Source organism: Panulirus ornatus, chromosome 36 (assembly GCF_036320965.1).
Source record: "Panulirus ornatus isolate Po-2019 chromosome 36, ASM3632096v1, whole genome shotgun sequence".
NCBI lineage: Eukaryota > Metazoa > Arthropoda > Malacostraca > Decapoda > Palinuridae > Panulirus > Panulirus ornatus.
Window position 1 is genome coordinate 15,985,701 of NC_092259.1, and position 20,625 is coordinate 16,006,325.

Here is a 20,625-nt window from a genome sequence, read left to right on the forward strand (position 1 = left end):
AATATATATATATATATATATATATATATATATATATATATATATATATATATATATATATATATATATATATGAACCCTAGCCTGAGCCAGGTACCCATTATATCGACCAACCCTTCACGGTGGATGAACAGCTGGCTTGACTGTGGACCGACTGCTGCAACCAGGACTCGAACCTATGCGCTCGACCCTGAGCGGCCCGTGGGTGCGTCACGGTCAGGAACGCTAACTGCTACACCCCTGGGGTCGGGAGTGCCTCATATCATGGCTCCTGTTGTGGCATTACGAAAAATTGTGACGATAAACTTGGGAAAAGATGACATTGGGTAGAAAACGCCAGCGATGGCGCTCTCAGTCACCACACATAGTTTTCGATAGCTTTTAGGCTCCAAGAGCACGACGGTACGACCCTAGAGCACGACGGTACGAACCTTGAGCACGACGTTACGACCCTAGAGTACGACGGTACGACCCTTGAGCATGACGTAACGACCCTTGAGCACCAAGTTGCGACCCATGAGCACGACGGTACGACCCTTGAGCATGATGAAATGGCCTTGGATCTAACCCTTAAGGATCAGTTCAAAGGCCAGGCCATCGTATTCAAGGGCCGCACAGTCGTTCTCAAGGGTCGCTTCATCGTCCGTAAGACACGACTGGCCAACTCACCACATTAAGGTAGGCGTTGTCGCCAGTGTCGGCGGGGTAGGCGTACAGACCGGACTGATGGTGGGTGTAGGGCTCCCAGGCACCGTGCATGTCGTAAGCCATCAGGTTCAGCAGGTCGAGGTGCTGAGCCATGCCAGGGATGTCGTAGGCCGCGTCGATGGTGTCCTTACCTGCCGACACGGCCGCCGTCAGGATCATACCGTGCGCCATAAGACTCTCCTTCAGCTCACGCAGGAGGACAACGAAGTTCGCCTACGGATGAAAAACAAATAAACAAACACAAAACTAACAAAAAAAAGGTCTGTTCACGTACACAATGTCTAGGTGATTGAGTCATCTAGGTAACGGCAATAAGAAAAAATAACGCCATGAAAGGATGATGGTTGGGTGGTCATGAGGCAGGTTGTAACTTTTGAATTGCTTGTGCTTAGCAAATAATGATACACTATATTTTCTTATACCTGCCCACGCTTCCTACCTCAGCGAGGCCCTTTGCCTCCTTCCTCAGTTCCAACTTCAAGAAATTGGTGATACAGGAGGGGGAACAAGCTGCCTCCGTCACTTGCAACAACTCTAGCTGTCTTGTGATATGCATCTAAACCAAAGCTCTCCATCCGCAGCCACGCTCCAATGACCTTTCCGTGTTTTTCTTTTTTTAACAGCTCCACATACCTTGGTCCAGTTCATTGAGATCTTGTCGTCCCCTGTATACCACATATCTCCAATTCACTCTCCGTGCACGCCTTACACCCTCCTGCATGTTCAGGCCTCGAACGATCAAAACTTTTTGTGCTTTATCTTTTCATCTTCAGTTCGATCTCCCGTTCCCCTTGTCCCTTCCACTCCTCGACGCATATACCCTCTTTGCCAACCTCTCATTCATATGGAGAGGATGGGGATTAATTAATGACAGTAATGATGATAATAGTAATAATAATAATGATAATGGCAATAATGATAGTAATAATGATAATAATAACGATAATGATAATAGTAATAATGAAATGATAATAATGATAATGATAGTGATAATAATAATAATGATAATAATAACGATAATAATAATAGTAATGATAATGGTAATAGTAATGATGATAATTATGATATAATAATAATAATGTAAACATGGCTACACGACAAAGAGGAGTGGGAAATAAGTATGAGTCATTTAGGGAGTGGCTTTGGAACTCTACCTTCTCATGTCTTTCCCTGTAACTATGACCTAGCACAATTTTCAAAGAGGTTTTTCACTTCCTCCAAAATTTGTAGATACATATCTATGTTTTTTCTTTTTTCCCTCTCATAATTCCCTCTGAATTTCAATTAAGTCCCGGCCTTGATGTGGACTTTTGTCCGTGACTGGAGCCTTCAACATGAAAAAAAAATATGAATGTATACTGGGCCTTCCGAAGGCTAACCTACTTTGTCTTCAGGCGCACCACCTCGCTGGGTCGGGTACTCCCAGTCCATGTCCAGACCGTCGAAGTGGTGTTCCTTCAGGAGGGATATGGACGAGTCGATGAATGCCTTCCTCTTGGCGGGGTCCGCAGCCATCTGGAAGCAAGCGTTTTAGAGAGAGAGGTGTATGACATCTTGGATGACGTTACTTAATTCACTTGTAAAAGCGAAAGACAGCAAGAAATAAGGTATATGTATATATATATATATATATATATATATATATATATATATATATATATATATATATATATATATATTTTTTTTTTTTTTTTTTTTTTCATACTATTCGCCATTTCCCGCGATAGCGAGGTAGCGTTAAGAACAGAGGACTGGGCCTTTGAGGGAATATCCTCACCTGGCCCCCTTCTCTGTTCCTTCTTTTGGAAAATTAAAAAAAAAAAATATATATATATATGAGCAGCTGAGTGAGTGTGTTAGCAGCTTTGATGCACGAGACCGGGTTATAGTGATAGGTGATTTAAATGCAAAGGTGAGTAATGTGGCAGTTGAGGGAATAATTGGTGTACATGAGGTGTTCAGTGTCGTAAATGGAAATGGTGAAGAGCTTGTAGATTTGTGTGCTGAAAAGGGACACTTAATGGGGAATACCTGGTTTGAAAAGAGAGATATACATAAGTATACGTATGTAAGTAGGAGAGATGGCCAGAGATCGTTATTGGATTACATGTTAATTGATAGGCATGTGAAAGAGAGACTTTTGGATGTTAATGTGCTGAGAGGTGCAACTGGAGGGATGTTTGATCATTATCTTGTGGAGGCGAAGATGAAAGTTTGTAGAGGTTTTCAGAAAATATGAGAGAATGTAGGGGTGAAGAGAGTGGTGAGAGTAAGTAAGCTTGGAAAGGAGACTTGTGTGAGGAAGTACCAGGAGAGATTGAGTGCAGAATGGAAAAAGATGAGAGCAAATGATGTAAGGGGAGTGGGGAGGAGTGAAATGTATTTAGAGAAGTAGTGATGGCTTGCTCAAAAGATACCTATGGCATGAGAAAGATGGGAGGTGGATAGATTAGAAAGGGTAGTGAGCGGTGGAATGAAGTAAGATTGTTAGTGAAAGAGAAGAGAGAGGCATTTGGACGATTTTTGCAGGGAAATAGTGCAAATGACTGGGAGATGTATAAAAGAAAGAGGCAGGAGGTCAAGAGAAAGGTGCAAGAAGTGAAGAAGAGGGCAAATGAGAGTTGGAGTGAGAGAGTATCATTAAATTTTAGAGAGAATGAAAAGATATTTTGTAAGGAGGTAAACAAAGTGCGTAAATGCAAGAGAACAAATGGGAATATCGGTGAAGGGGGCTAATAAGGATGTTATAACAAGTAGTGGTGAATTGAGAAGGAGATTGAGTGAGTATTTTGAAGGTTTGTTGAATGTGTTTGATCATAGAGTGGCAGACATAAGAGTGTTTTGGTCGAGGTGGTGTGCGAAGTGAGAGGGTCAGAGAGAATGATTTGGTAAACAGAGAAGAGGTCGTGAAAGCTTTTCGGAAGATGACAGCCGGCAAGGCGGCGGGTTTGGATGGCATTCCAGTGGAATTTATAAAAAAAGGGGGTGACTGTAATGTTGATTGGTTGGTAAGGATATTCACTGTATGTATGTTTCATGGTGAAGTGCCTGAGGACTGGCGGAATGCTTGCATAGTGCCATTGTACAAAGGCAAAGGGGATAAAAGTGAGTGTTCAAATTACAGAGGTATAAGTTTGTTGAGTATTCCTGGTAAATTATATGGGAGGGTATTGATCGAGAGGGTAAAGGCACGTACAGAGCATCAGACTAGGGAAGAGCAGTTTAGCTACAGAAGTGGTAGAGGATGTGTGGATCAGGTGTTTGCTTTGAGAAATGTATGTGAAAAATACTTAGAAAAACAGATGGATTTGTATGTAGCATTTATGGATCTAGAGAAGGCATATTATAGGGTTGATAGAGACGCTCTGTGGAAGGTGTTGAGAGTATATGGTGTGGGAGGTAAGTTGCTAGAAGCAGTGAAAAGTTTTTACCAAGGATGTACGGCATATGTACGAGTAGGAAGAGAGGAAAGAGACTGGTTCTTAGTGAATGTCGGTTTTTCGGCAGGGGTGTCTGATGTCTCCATGGTTGCTTAATTTGTTTATGGATAGGGTGGTTAGGGAGGTGAATGCAAGAGATTTGGAGAGAGGGGCAAGTATGCAGTCTGTTGTGGATGAGAGGGCTTGGGAAGTGAGTCAGTTGTTGTTCGCTAGTGATACAAAGCTGGTGGCTGATTCGGGTGAGAAATTGCACAAGTTGGTGACAGAGTTTGGTAAAGTGTGTGAAAGAAGAAAGCTGGGAGTAAATGTGAATAAGAGCAAGGTTACTAGGTTCAATAGGGTTGAGGGACAAGTTGATTAGGAGGTAAATTTGAATGGAGAAAAACTGGAGGAAGTAAAGTGTTTTAGATATCAGGGAGTGGATTTGGCAGCGGATGGAACCATGGAAGTGGAAGTGAGTCACAGGGTTGGGGAAGGGGCAAAGGTTCTGGGAGCGTTGAAGAATGGGTTGAAGGCGAGAACGTTATCTCGGAGAGCAAAAATGGGTATGTTTGAAGGAATAGTGGTTTCAACAATGTTATATGGTTGTGAAGCATGGGGTGTAGATAGAGTTGTGCGGAGGAGGAATGATGTGTTGGAAATGAAATGTTTGAGGACAGTATGTGGTGTGAGGTGGTAAGAGGGTAAGAGAGATGCGTGGTAATAAAAAGAGTGTGGTTGAGAGAGCAGAAGAGTGTGTGTTGAAATGGTTTGGTCATATGGAGAGAATAAGTAAGGAAAGATTGACAAAGAGGATGTATGTGTCAGAGGTAGAGGGAACGAGAAGCGGGAGACCAAAGTTGAGGTGAAAGGATGGGGTGAAAAATATTTTTGAGCGATCGGGGCCTGAAAATGCAGGAGGGTGAAAGGCGTGCAAGGAATAGAGTGAATTGGAAGGATGTGGTATACCGGGGTCGACGTGCTGTCACTGGATTAAACCACGGCATGTGAAGCATCTAGGGTAAACCATGGAAAGTTTTGTGGGATCTGGATGTGGAAAGGGAGCTGTTGTCGGTGCATTACACATGACAGTTATAGACTGAGTATGAACGAATGTGGCCTTTTTTATCTTTTCCCATCGCTTCCTCGCGCGCGCGCGGGGGTGGGGGTGGGATGGGGGGATATTTTATTTCATGTGTGGCGGGGTAGCGACGGGAATGGATAAAGGCACCAATTATGAATATGTACATGTGTATATATGTATATGTCTGTGTATGTATATGTATGTATACGTTGAAATGTATAGGTATTTATATGTGCTTGTGTGGGCGTTTATGTATATACATGTGTATATGGTTGGGTTGGGCCATTCTTTTGTCTGTTTCCTTGCGCTACCTCGCTCGCGGGAGACGGCGATTAGGGATATGATAAGTATAGAAAATATACACACTTTTTGATGGAAGTGAACCCAAACGAATTTTATATGTGCATTGATGGTAAATTTAACTGCTGATTAATGAATTAAAAAGTCAGGATTATATTCGTCCATCAGTTTATAGAGAGAGAGAGAGAGAGAGAGAGAGAGAGAGAGAGAGAGAGAGAGAGAGAGAGAGACTGACTGACTTTAGAGTAGGATCTTGATCCTTCGTTCCACCCTCCCACGGCCAGGAGGGCCTTCAGGTTTGCGTTCTTCTGCTTCAGTCCGGTGAACCTGTTGTAGCCACACTTGCCCCAGTTGTCGCACAGTTCGTTGTACGGGTCCAGAACCTAGAGAACAGAAACCGTCATGAGAATTGGCTTCGTATTAGAAGTAATCGTTATCTTTATATCGAGTATTGTCATGAAATTTTTAAAATTTACCGTAATGTCTCGAATGTATTAGTAGCTCATGGTCTACAAAAATTTTGATCGTAACAAACCAATGGACGTAGCACTAGGGAAAATCTTGGGTCAGTGAGGAAGACTTTTATACCTTAATCTCAAACGTTTCAGTGGAGAGTCCGGCGAAGCCAAATATGATGTGGGTACAGATGCCGGGGTCAATGTCTTCCACGTCAAACTTGCCCTGCCCATGCCTGTACACGGCCCAAGACCCGTAGTAACACACCATCACGCTCTCTGAGGATAAAAGTTGCCAGAATGGTAGACTTGTGTGATATGGAGATGATTGTTTGTGTTTGTTAATGTTAGTTAAGACCTTCTTATTTAACACTAATAAAAAGTGTGGATGAGTGAGCAGATGAGGGTGTGTTGAAATGGTTTGGACATACGGAGAGAATAAGTGAGGAAAGATTGACAAAGAGGATATATGTGTGAGGAGGAGGGAACAAGAAGAAGTGGGAGCCCAAATTGGAGGTGGAAGGATGGAGTGAAAAAGATTTTGAGCGATCGGGGCCTGAACATGCAGGAGGGTGAGAGGCGTGCAAGGATTAGAATGGATTGGAAGGATGTGGTATACCGGGCTCGACGGGCTGCAAATGAACTGAACCAGGGCATGTGTAACGTCTGGGGTAAACCATAGAAAGGTCTGTGGGGCCTGGATGTGGAAAGGGAGCTGTGGTTTCAGTGCATTACACAGGACAGCTGGAGACTGTGTGTGAACGAATGTAGCTCTTTTTGTCTGTTTTTTTTTGGCGCTACCTCGCTGAAACAAGTATGAATGTATACTTATATATATATATATATATATATATATATATATATATATATATATATATATATATATGTCTGTATATATGTATGTATATGTATATATGTATATGTTGATGTGTATATATATGTATATGTACGTGTATGTTCGTTTACGTACATATATGTTTATATGAGTGGATGGGCTGTTCTTCGTCTGTTTTGTGGCGCTGCCACTGACGCGGGAAATGGCGATGAAGTATAATAAATCAATAAATGATATATATATATATATATATATATATATATATATATATTATCCCTGGGGATAGTGGATTAATAATACTTCCCACGTATTCCCTGCGTGTCGTAGAAGGCGACTAAAAGGGGAGGGAGCGGGGGGCTGGAAATCCTCCCCTCTTTTTTTTTTCTCTTTTTCCCAAAAGAAGGAACAGAGGGGGCCAGGTGAGGATATTCCAAAAAAGGCCCAGTCCTCTGTTCCTAACGCTACCTCGCTAACGCGGGAAATGGCGAATAGTTTAAAAGAAAAAAGAAAATATATATATATATATATATATATATATATATATATATATATATATATATATATATATATATGTATATATGTGTGTGGTAATAAAAAAAGCGTGGTTGAGAGAGCAGAAGAGGGTGTTTTGAAGTGGTTTGGGCACATGGAGAGGATGAGTGAGGAGAGATTGACCAAGAAGATATATGTGTCGGAGGTGGAGGGAACAAGGAGAAGAGGGAGACCAAATTGGAGGTGGAAGGATGGAGTGAAAAGGATTTTGTGTGATCGGGGCCTGAACATGCAGGAGGGTGAAAGGAGGGCAAGGAATAGAGTGAATTGGAGCGGTGTGGTATACCGGGGTTGACGTGCTGTCAGTGGATTGAATCGGGGCATGTGAAGCGTCTGGGGTAAACCATGGAAAGCTGTGTAGGTATGTATATTAGTCGCCTTCTACGACACGCAGGGAATATATATATATATATATATATATATATATATATATATATATATATATATATATATATTTTTTTTTTTATTTTTTTATTATACTTTGTCGCTGTCTCCCGCGTTTGCGAGGTAGCGCAAGGAAACAGACGAAAGAAATGGCCCAACCCCCCCCCCCCATACACATGTATATACATACGTCCACACACGCAAATATACATACGTACACAGCTTTCCATGGCTTACCCCAGACGCTTCACATGCCTTGATTCAATCCACTGACAGCACGTCAACCCCGGTATACCACACCGCTCCAATTCACTCTATTCCTTGCCCTCCTTTCACCCTCCTGCATGTTCAGGCCCCGATCACACAAAATCTTTTTCACTCCATCTTTCCACCTCCAATTTGGTCTCCCTCTTCTCCTTGTTCCCTCCACCTCCGACACATATATCCTCTTGGTCAATCTTTCCTCACTCATCCTCTCCATGTGCCCAAACCACTTCAAAACACCCTCTTCTGGTCTCTCAACCACGCTCTTTTTATTTCCACACATCTCTCTTACCCTTACGTTACTCACTCGATCAAACCACCTCACACCACACATTGTCCTCAAACATCTCATTTCCAGCACATCCATCCTCCTGCGCACAACTCTATCCATAGCCCACGCCTCGCAACCATACAACATTGTTGGAACCACTATTCCTTCATACATACCCATTTTTGCTTTCCGAGATAATGTTCTCGACTTCCACACATTCTTCAAGGCCCCCAGAATTTTCGCCCCCTCCCCCACCCTATGATCCACTTCCGCTTCCATGGTTCCATCCGCTGCCAGATCCACTCCCAGATATCTAAAACACTTCACTTCCTCCAGTTTTTCTCCATTCAAACTCACCTCCCAATTGACTTGACCCTCAACCCTACTGTACCTAATAACCTTGCTCTTATTCACATTTACTCTTAACTTTCTTCTTCCACACACTTTACCAAACTCAGTCACCAGCTTCTGCAGTTTCTCACATGAATCAGCCACCAGCGCTGTATCATTAGCGAACAACAACTGACTCACTTCCCAAGCTCTCTCATCCCCAACAGACTTCATACTTGCCCCTCTTTCCAAAACTCTTGCATTTACCTCCCTAACAACCCCATCCATAAACAAATTAAACAACCATGGAGACATCACACACCCCTGCCGCAAACCTACATTCACTGAGAACCGATCACTTTCCTCTCTTCCTACACGTACACACACACACACACACATATATATATATATATATATATATATATATATATATATATATATATATATATATATATATATATAATATATATATACGAGGAGAAGAGGGAGACCAAATTGGAGGTGGAAAGATGGAGTGAAAAAGATTTTGTGTGATCGGGGCCTGAACATGCAGGAGGGTGAAAGGAGGGCAAGGAATAGAGTGAATTGGAGCGATGTGGTATACAGGGGTTGACGTGCTGTCAGTGGATTGAATCAGGGCGTGTGGAGCGTCTGGGGTAAACCATGGAAAGCTGTGTAGGTATGTATATTTGCGTGTGTGGACGTGTGTATGTACATGTGTAATGGGGGGGGGGGGGGGGTGGGCCATTTCTTTCGTCTGTTTCCTTGCGCTACCTCGCAAACGCGGGAGACAGCGACAAAGTATTAAAAAAAAAAAAAAAAAAAATATATATATATATATATATAATATATATATATAGCGTAATTCAGGTACCCATTTCTCAACCAATCCCCAGGGGAGAATTAACAGCTGGGTTGACTGTGGACCGATTGCTGCAACCGGGATTCGAACTTATGAGCTAGACTGCGGGCGACCCGTGAATGCCTTACATGTATCTCTTTTCTCATTGATATGATATGATTCATGTACACGTATCCTTTATACTTACACATGTCCCGGACACATATGCTGAAGTGGGCACGAGATCGGCGTTAATTTTAATTTTTAATTTACTCTGTACATTAATATTACTAATTACACTCGAATTCCATTTGGGATCAGAAGCATAGCCTCTCAAATCACACACACACACACACACACACACACACACACACACACACACACACACACACACACACCAACAGACCGCGGGCACTGTGTTGTTACTCGTGTTTTCATAACCCTCCCTTAAGTCGCCAACAAGAAATTCGATACATGATTCACCCCAGATAAAGTCTACCTCCTCACCCTTCATGTACCCGCTGCAACACACGAGTGATGGGGAATGAGGCCGCCCCAAGTTCCCAGCTCACACTCACGACGACTTTTGGAAGTGACCAAGTGGACACACTCTATAAAACGTTGTTGATATATATATATATATATATATATATATATATATATTCCCTGGGGATAGGGGAGAAAGAATACTTCCCACGTATTCCCTGCGTGTCGTAGAAGGCGACTAAAAGGGAAGGGAGCGGGGGGCTGGAAATCCTCCCCTCTCTTTTTTTTTTTTTTCCAAAAAAAGGAACAGAGAAGAGGGCCAGGTGAGGATATTCCCTCAAAGGCCCAGTCCTCTGTTCTTAACGCTGCCTCGCTATCGCGGGAAATAGCGAATAGTATGAAAAAAAAAAAAGAATATATATAAAGGAGAGATAGGTAGTATGTTTGAGGAAAGGAACCTGGATGTTTTGGCTCTGAGTGAAACGAAGCTCAAGGGTAAAGGGGAAGAGTGGTTTGGGAATGTCTTGGGAGTAAAGTCAGGGGTTAGTGAGAGGACAAGAGCAAGGGGAGGAGTAGCACTACTCCTGGAACAGGAGTGGTGGGAGTATGTGATAGAGTATAAGAAACTAAACTCTAGATTGATATGGGTAAAACTGAAAGTTGGAGAGAGATGGGTGATTATTGGTGCATGTGCACCTGAGCATGAGACGAAAGATCATGAGAGGCAAGTGTTTTGGGGGCAGCTGAATGAGTGTGTTAGTGGTTTTGATGCACGAGACCGGGTTATAGTGATGGGTGATTTGAATGCAAAGGTGAGTAATGTGGCAGTTGAGGGAATAATTGGTATACATGGGGTGTTCAGTGTAGTAAATGGAAATGGCGAAGAGCTTGTAGATTTATGTGCTGAAAAAGGACTGGTGATAGGGAATACCTGATTTAAAAAAGCGAGATATACATAAGTATACGTATGTAAGTAGGAGAGATGGCCAGAGAGCGTTACTGGATTACGTGTTAATTGATAGGCGCGCGAAAGAGAGACTTTTGGATGTTAATGTGCTGAGAGGTGCAACTGGAGGGATGTCTGATCATTATCTTGTGGAGGCTAAGGTGAAGATTTGTAGAGGTTTTCAGAAAAGAAGAGAGAATGTTAGGGTGAAGAGAGTGGTGAGAGTAAGTGAGCTTGGGAAGGAGACTTGTGTGAGGAAGTACCAGAAGAGACTGAATACAGAATGGAAAAAGGTGAGAACAAAGGACGTAAGGGAGTGGGGGAGGAATGGGATGTATTTAGGGAAGCAGTGATGGCTTGCGCAAAAGATGCTTGTGGCATGAGAAGCGTGGGAGGTGGGCAGATTAGAAAGGGTAGTGAGTGGTGGGATGAAGAAGTAAGGTTATTAGTGAAAGAGAAGAGAGAGGCATTTGGACGACTTTTGCAGGGAAATAATGCAAATGAGTGGGAGATGTATAAAGGAAAGAGGCAGGAGGTCAAGAGAAAGGTGCAAGAGGTGAAAAAGAGGACAAATGAGAGTTGGAGTGAGAGAGTATCATTAGATTTTAGGGAGAATAAAAATATGTTTTGGAAGAAGGTAAATAAAGTGCGTAAGTCAAGGGAACAAATGGGAACTTCAGTGAAGGGGGCAAATGGGGAGGTGATAACAAGTAGTGGTGATGTGAGGAGATGGAGTGAGTATTTTGAAGGTATGTTGAATATGTTTGATGATAGAGTGGCAGATATAGGGTGTTTTGGTCGAGGTGGTGTGCAAAGTGAGAGGGTTAGGGAAAATGATTTGGTAAACAGAGAAGAGGTAGTAAAAGTTTTGCGGAAGATGAAAGCCGGCAAGGCAGCGGGTTTGGATGGTATTGCAGTGGAATTTATTAAAAAAGGGGTGACTGTATTGTTGACTGGTTGGAGAAGGCATATGATAGAGTTGATAGAGATGCTCTGTGGAAGGTATTAAGAATATATGGTGTGGGAGGCAAGTTGTTAGAAGCAGTGAAAAGTTTTTATCGAGGATGTAAGGCATGTGTACGTGTAGGAAGAGAGGAAAGTGATTGGTTCTCAGTGAATGTAGGTTTGCGGCAGGGGTGTGTGATGTCTCCATGGTTGTTTAATTTGTTTATGGATGGGGTTGTTAGGGAGGTAAATGCAAGAGTCCTGGAAAGAGGGGCAAGTATGAAGTCTGTTGGGGATGAGAGAGCTTGGGAAGGGAGTCAGTTGTTGTTCGCTGATGATACAGCGCTGGTGGCTGATTCATGTGAGAAACTGCAGAAGCTGGTGACTGAGTTTGGTAAAGTGTGTGGAAGAAGAAAGTTAAGAGTAAATGTGAATAAGAGCAAGGTTATTAGGTACAGTAGGGTTGAGGGTCAAGTCAATTGGGAGGTGAGTTTGAATGGAGAAAAACTGGAGGAAGTGAAGTGTTTTAGATATCTGGGAGTGGATCTGTCAGCGGATGGAACCATGGAAGCGGAAGTGGATCATAGGGTGGGGGAGGGGGCGAAAATTTTGGGAGCCTTGAAAAATGTGTGGAAGTCGAGAACATTATCTCGGAAAGCAAAAATGGGTATGTTTGAAGGAATAGTGGTTCCAACAATGTTGTATGGTTGCGAGGCGTGGGCTATGGATAGAGTTGTGCGCAGGAGGATGGATGTGCTGGAAATGAGATGTTTGAGGACAATGTGTGGTGTGAGGTGGTTTGATCGAGTAAGTAACGTAAGGGTAAGAGAGATGTGTGGAAATAAAAAGAGCGTGGTTGAGAGAGCAGAAGAGGGTGTTTTGAAATGGTTTGGGCACATGGAGAGAATGAGTGAGGAAAGATTGACCAAGAGGATATATGTGTCGGAGGTGGAGGGAACGAGGAGAAGAGGGAGACCAAATTGGAGGTGGAAAGATGGAGTGAAAAAGATTTTGTGTGATCGGGGCCTGAACATGCAGGAGGGTGAAAGGAGGGCAAGGAATAGAGTGAATTGGAGCGATGTGGTATACAGGGGTTGACGTGCTGTCAGTGGAGTGAATCAAGGCATGTGAAGCGTCTGGGGTAAACCATGGAAAGCTGTGTAGGTATGTATATTTGAGTGTGTGGACGTGTGTATGTACATGTGTATGGGGGGGGGGGGGTTGGGCCATTTCTTTCGTCTGTTTCCTTGCGCTACCTCGCAAACGCGGGAGACAGCGACAAAGTATAAAAAAAAAAAAAAAAAAAAAAAAGATTCATGGTGAGGTATCTGAGGATTGGCGGAATGCTTGCATATTGCCATTGTACTAAGGCAAAGGGGATAAGAGTGAGTCCTCAAATTACAGAGGTATAGGTTTGTTGAGTATTCCTGGGAAATTATATGGGAGGGTATTGATTGAGAGGGTGAAGGCATGTACAGAGCATCAGACTGGGGAAGAGCAGTGTGGTTTCAGAAGTGGCAGAGAATGCGTGGATCAGGTGTCTGCTTTGAAGAATGTATGTGAGAAATACTTAGAAAAGCAATTTGTATGTAGCATTTATGGATCTGGAGAAGACATATGATGGAGTTGATAGAGATGCTCTGTGGAAGGTATTAAGAATATATGGTGTGGGAGGCAAGTTGTTAGAAGCAGTGAAAAGTTTTTATCGAGGATGTAAGGCATGTGTACGTGTAGGAAGAGAGGAAAGTGATTGGTTCTCAGTAGAATGTAGGTTTGCGGCAGGGGTGTGTGATGTCTCCATGGCTGTTTCATTTGTTTAAGGATGGGGTTGTTAGGGAGGTGAATGCAACCAAGAGTTTTGGAAAGAGGGGCAGGTATGCAGTCTGTTATGGACGAGAGAACTTGGGAAGTGAGTCAGTTGTTGTTCGCTGATGATACAGCGCTGGTGGCTGATTCATGTGAGAAACTGCAGAAGCTAGTAACTGAGTTTGGTAAAGTGTGTGAAAGAAGAAAGTTGAGAGTAAATGTGAATGAGAGTAAGGTACAGTAGGGTTGAGGGTCAAGTAAATTGGGAGGTAAGTTTGAATGGAGAAAAGCTGGAGGAAGTGAAGTGTTTTAGATATCTGGGAGTGGATTTGGCAGCGGATGGAACCATGGAAGCGGAAGTGAATCCTAGGGTGGGGGAGGGGGCGAAAATTCTGGGAGCCTTGAAGAATGTGTGGAAGTCGAGAACATTATCTCGGAAAGCAAAAGTGGGTATGTTTGAAGGAATAGTGGTTCCAACAATGTTGTATGGTTGCGAGGCGTGGGCTATGGATAGAGTTGTGCGCAGGAGGATGGATGTGTTGGAAATGAGATGTTTGTGGACAATATGTGGTGTGAGGTGGTTTGATCGAGTAAGTAATAATGGGGCTAGAGAGATGTGTGGTAATAAAAAGAGTGTGGTTGAGAGAGCAGAAGAGGGTGTTTTGAAATGGTTTGGTCACATGGAGAGAATGAGTGAGGAAAGATTGACCAAGAGGATATATGTGTCGGAGGTGGAGGGAACGAGGAGAAGTGGGAGACCAAATTGGAGGTGGAAAGATGTAGTGAAAAAGATTTTGAGTGATCGGGGCCTAAACATGCAGAAGGGTGAAAGGAGTGCAAGGAATAGAGTGAATTGGAACGAGGTGGTATACCGGGGTCGACGTGCTGTCAATGGATTGAACCAGGGTATGTGAAGCGTCTGGGGTAAACCATGGAAAGTTTTGGGGGCCTGGATGTGGAAAGGGAGCTGTGGTTTCGGTGCATTATTACATGACAGCTAGAGACTGAATGTGAACGAATGTGGCCTTTGTTGGTTTTTTCCTAGCGCTACCTCGCACACATGAGGGGGGAGGGTGTTGTTATTGCATGTGTGGCGAAGTGGCGATGGGGATTAATAAAGGCAGACAGTATGAATTATGTACACGTGTATATATGTATATGTATGTGTGTGTATATATATGTATACATTGAGATGTATAGGTATGTATATGTGCTGTGTGTGGACGTGTATGTATATACATGTGTAAGTGGGTGGGTTGGGCCATTTTTTCGTCTGTTTACTGCCTTGCTAACGCGGGAGACAGCGACAAAGCAAAATAAATAAATAAATAAATAAATATATATATATATATATATATATATATATATATATATATATATATATATATTTTTTTTTTTTTTTTTTTTTTTTCTTTTCTTTTCTTTCAAACTATTCGCCATTTCCCGCATTAGCGAGGTAGCGTTAAGAACAGAGGACTGGGCCTTTGAGGGAATACCCTCACCTGGCCCAATTTTCTGTTCCTTCTTTTGGAAAATTGAAAAAAAAAAAAAAAAAAAAAAAAAACCGAGAGGGGAGGATTTCCAGCCCCCCGCTCCCTCCCCTTTTAGTCGCCTTCTACGACACGCAGGGAATACGTGGGAAGTATTCTTAATCCCCTATCCCTATATATATATATATATATATAATTCTTTGTGTCCACGGGGAAGATGAAGTTTAGCATATACAGAAAACCTACCAATGTATGCTCATATATCCGTTATTACTCATCTCAACATGACAGAGTTAGATTATCATCATTTCAATCTATGTTCCTTAGGGCATTACATATTTGTAGTCCAGAGTATATTGATGATGAGTTTGAGAAGATATATTCTATTGAATCTAAGTTAGCAAAGAAATCATTTTATAGAGTTGAGCCCAAACTTCCCATTGACACCAAGAATCTTTTAGTTCTCCCTTTTGATAATGTTTTCACTTTACTTTCCATGCTGCTTAAATCCTTGAATGTAAATGTTGCCATCAGCAACAGTAATACTATAAAGAATATGTTAATCAGGAACTCACCAGAAAATTTTCCTGGGTTCATCTATAAAGTGCCATGTAGAAATTGTGATAAGTTTTATGTTGGGCAGATTGGGAAGGATCTTTATGTTAGACTTCAGCAACATAGATATAGTATAAGAACGGGACAGGAATCAAATGCCTTGTTTAATCATGTTAAAAACTATGATCATTGTATTGATTGGAGTAATGCCATCTCGGTTATTAACTCTAACTCTATTACCGTAAGCAGTATCATTGAAGCTTCTGTTATTAGATACACAAAGAACTATAATCTTAATATCACTGAAGGTGTATACAAATTGGATAACTTTATTGTTGATAAAATTTGTAAACATTTCACCTTCTTTGCCACATAATAAGTTTACGATACGCTCGTTGTCAGTCTTGGAAAATCACGTGTTTACCATATGGCGTCCTAGCTACGTCTCTTCGCTATATATCAACTGATTGTTATATTTCTGTCTTGTGTCTCCCCTGATTATGTGATTATTAGACGAAAGTGCACTTGGGAACTTATCGTGTTTCATTTTCCCCGTGGACTCGTAGGGATATACTTGATCACGCGCAAATTATGATTTTTGTTAGATTATGGTAAATGCGCTCAGAAGGGAGGAAGGGTAGAGTAGCAGTCAGCTTGGCTCATCAGTCTGTCATCTGGTGTTGGTTTAGAATTCCAGTAAAAAATGGTATTTTTTGATATGTTCATATATAAATACGTTGTGCATGTCATTTCGTTGTGTTGCTTGGGATAAAATGATAACATCCAGTGTGTAGGACACTTCTGTGAACCGTATCGCACCGGCCACTGATAATACCTGATGAAATTCATAGGATTTTTTTTTTTTCTATTTTTTGACATTCAGATCTGGAAAAAGAAAATATTACGAATAATCATAAAAAACGAATTAGAGCTGCTCTGCGCACCATGGACGTCTTTTATGTTAATTGTTCATTGTACGAGAAAAAAAAATTCAGTTCCAACGGCTCTAGGGCAAGGTTGCAGTATGTGCCACCAGCGCGCGCCGTTAGATACAGCGAGCCGTGGCAGGTGTGTCAGATGTACTATACTATCTCTAGCCTTTGAGGGTCTGACAGTGTCGCCATGCACCCGGTGTTTCTCAGCGGTACAGGGAGGTCACAGTGGCCTGAGCTGGTGAATGATGATAAGCCAGAGTGGCGAGGGCTGCTGCCTACCTCTCGTAATGCTTATGAAATGTTTTGATCATTGCGTAGGTCGGTGGATAACAGAGGAAGAAAATCACCTGAAGATTCGTAGACTGCTTAGGTTAGGTCAGGTTAAGAGTACAATCCTAGCCGAGCCACCTTGACTAGCATAGCCGGTCAAGGTGAATTCGGTATTGGTTAGGGTAGAGTACAGGCCTAGCATAGCTTAGCCAAGTCGATTAGAGTTAAACCCAGCATAGTTTAGGTTAGATTGGTTGGCGTAGAGTACAAGACTAGCATAACCTAACCTAGCTAAGTGTAGATTAGTTTAGATTTGGTCAGGCCTAAGTCTAGCCTCGAAAACCTCTGATGAGGCGAAACGTAGATGATGAGAGTAAAGGCCATACCATGGCGAGAACTGGTGTTCTGGTACTGGTAGCTTACGGACAGTACATGTAGGTTAAACGACGAGATATGTATACTCATCAAGGCTTGTAATGCTTAAATGAGCGACTTCTTCCTGAGCAAGGCTTCCTTGTCTGGTGGGATGTTGTAATAGCTGGTTTCTCATAGTGTGTGGCGGTATTGTATGGTGCACAGGGGCGTCGAGAGCCAGCATGGGCCAAGATACACACAACCACGCACCCGATTCCCCACTCATTTGAAAGGGGAAGGGAGGGGAGAGGGAAGGGCTTTGTTTCTCATTTTCCAGCTTTTTAATAACATATTGGAAAGTATGATATAAATTAGGAAATGAAACTGCTCATGAACAAAGCATGTAGTGTACCACGTGAAGATGAGGAAGCGAGAACGATGGTTTCGCTGGATGATGAGAGTAGAAGGAAGAGGGATTTTGAAAGCAAAAGTCTGGATGCACTTGCCATGTTGGTAGGGGTGCACGCAAGTTGTCTGGCACGTGGTCAGCTAGCAACACCATGGGAAAAATGGATATCTGCTGATTTTATGAGAGCAGGATGTCAGACTGTACAGCCATGTGACCCATATGATGAAGAGAAGGGTGAAGCAAGAACTGGCTCCTCTGTAACAACTCCAGGATCTGTCACGACTCCTGGAGATGTTAAACTCCCTCGTTCTGTTGATCCACCGCCAAACAAGAATTCAAGACCTCAAGGACCATATTCGAGTCCTCAGGTTGAAATAGACACTTCTCAAATATGGCATCCTGGCCCCGGGGCAGCGTCCCCAGATGCTCCACCCACCTGACTGGGTCTAGACGGTATACAGAAAACTTGATGTTGTCCGGAATAATGAGTTTTCATGCGGATATGCGGAACAGTTTTCCGTTGGTCTTTTGATTGCAAACATTTATAAGGATTTTCTCTCTTGGATAATCAGCAGACTTATTGGAAGAACATCCGTTGTTACAATGCGCAAAACTATAGACATAATTACCTATAGATTCGTTCTTTGAATAGACATCAGATTGATCACCTACTGCTTAAATGGTAATCAAATTAATGCGGCATCTGCACAACGAATGTTAACTGTATAGCTTAAGCCTCGTGTGAAAAATGACATTCTTACCTAAGAACTTGAAAAACGCTACCCAGATATGTACTTTTCTACTGTATGTACTGTATATGGTTGTTTGATTTGTTTATGGTTGGGGTAGTTAGGGAGATGAATGCAAAAGTTTTGGAGAGAGGGGCAAGTATGCAGTCTGTTGTATATGAAAGGGCTTGGGAAGTGAGTCGGTTGTTCCTCGCTGATGATACATCGCTGCTGGCTGATTTGGGAGAGAAATGCAGAGGTTGGTGACTGAGTTTGGTAGTGTGTGAAAGGAGAAAGCTAAGAGCAAATGTGAATAAGAGCAAGGTTATTACGTTCAGTAGGGTTGAGGGACAAGTAAATTGGTAGGTAAATTTGAATGGAGAAAAACTGGAGGAAGTGAAGTCTTTTAGATATCTGGGAGTGGATTATAGCAGCGGACGGAACCATGGAAGCGGAAGTGAGTCACAGGGTGGGGGAGGTGGCGAAAGTTCTGGGAGCATTGAAGAATGTGTGGAAGGCGAGAACGTTATCTCGGAAAGCAAAAAATGGGTATGTTTGAAGGAATAGTGGTTCCAACAATGTTAAATGGTTGCAAGGCATAGGGTATAGATATGGTTGTGCGGAGGAGGGTGGATGTGTTGGAAATGAAATGTTTGAGGACAATATGTGGTGTGAGGTGGCTTGATCGAGTAAGTAATGAAAGGGTAAGGGAGATGTGTGGTAATAAAAAGAGTGTGGTTGAGAGAGCAGAAGAGGGTGTGTTGAAATTATTTGGACATATGGAGATAATGATTGAGGAAAGATTGACAAAAAGGATATATGTGTCAGAGGTGGAGGGAAGAAGTATTCGAATAGTTATTTCCTATTAGCCAGGCCCATAGCCTAGCGGTTAGCGTTCCCGCCTCTTGCACAGGGGTCTCGGGTTCAATCCTGGCTGTTGGAGGTTTGTATGTTCTATGAAGATGCGCGTTTCTATGCACTATGTTCGTATTCATATACCTCCGCGTTGTACAGTTAGGTTCGGTAAAATGCAATCTGCTGGCTATGTGCGCCTGTTGGGAAATGACTGGTGTAGACCCCGTTGCTCACCAACGGGAGACGAAGGGTATTCGAGTACGTAGTATTCGAATAGTTATTTCCTATTAGCCAGGCCCATAGCATTCCCGCCTCTTGCACAGGGGTCTCGGGTTCAATCCTGGCTGTTGGAGATTTGTATGTTCTATGAAGATGCGCGTTTCTATGCACTATGTTCGTATTCATATACCTCCGCGTTGTACAGTTAGTTGAGACGAAGAGTATTCGAGTAAATAGTATTCGAACAGTTATTTCCTACTAGCCAGGCCCATAGCCTAGCGGTTAGCATTCCCGCCTCTTGCACAAGGGTCGCGGATTCGATCCTGGCTGTTGGAGGTTTGTATGTTCTATGAAGGTGCGCGTTTCTATGCACTATGCTCGTGTATATATATATATATATATATATATATATATATATATATATATATATATATATATACATATATATATATATATATATATATATATATATACACACATATATATATATATATATATATATATATATATATATATATATATATATATATATATATATATATATATAGAGAGAGAGAGAGAGAGAGAGAGAGAGAGAGAGAGGCGTTTGGACGATTTTGCAGGGAAATAATGCAAATGACTGGAAGATGTATAAAAGAAAGAGGCAGGAGGTCAAGAGAAAGGTGCAAGAGGTGAAAAAGAGGGTAATTGAGAGTTTAGGTGTGAGAGTATCATTAGATTTTATGGAGAATAAAAAGATGTTATGGAAGGAGGTAAATAAAGTGCGTAAGACAACGGAACAAATGGGAACATCAGTGAAAGGGGCTAATGGGGAGGTGATAACAATTAGTGAAGATGTGAGGAGATGGAGTGAGTATTTTGAAGGTTTGTTGAATGTGTTTGATGATAGAGTGGCAGATATAGGGTGTTTTGGTCCAGGTGGTGTGCAGAGTGAGAGGTTTAGGGAGAATGATTTGGTAAACAGACAAGAGGAAGTAAAAGCTTTGCGGAAGATGAAAGTCGGTTAGGCAGCGGGTTTGGATGATATTGCAGCGGAATTTATAAAAAAAAAAAATGGGGGTGACTGTATTGTTGACTGGTTGGTAAGTTTATTTAATGTATGTATGACTTATGGTGAGGTGCCTGAGGATTGACGGAATGCATGCATAGTGCCATTGTACAAAGGCAAAGGGTATAAAAGTGAGT

General features: G+C 42.3%; 1 protein-coding gene across 2 annotated transcripts in view; it reads right to left on the bottom strand.

Annotated features, from left to right (window-relative positions):
- The window catches only part of LOC139760412 (chitinase-3-like protein 1), a 68,451-nt gene that overhangs the window by 11,875 nt on the left and 35,951 nt on the right, over positions 1-20,625 (bottom strand). For both annotated transcript variants that reach the window (XM_071683583.1, XM_071683582.1), the window contains exons 2-5: positions 6,099-6,244; positions 5,750-5,893; positions 2,091-2,222; positions 669-920 (exon numbers count right to left, since the gene is read on the bottom strand). In XM_071683583.1, coding sequence (XP_071539684.1) covers positions 669-920; positions 2,091-2,222; positions 5,750-5,893; positions 6,099-6,236 — 666 coding nt within the window. In that variant the 5' untranslated portion in view covers positions 6,237-6,244. The remainder of the gene's footprint in view (positions 1-668; positions 921-2,090; positions 2,223-5,749; positions 5,894-6,098; positions 6,245-20,625) is intronic.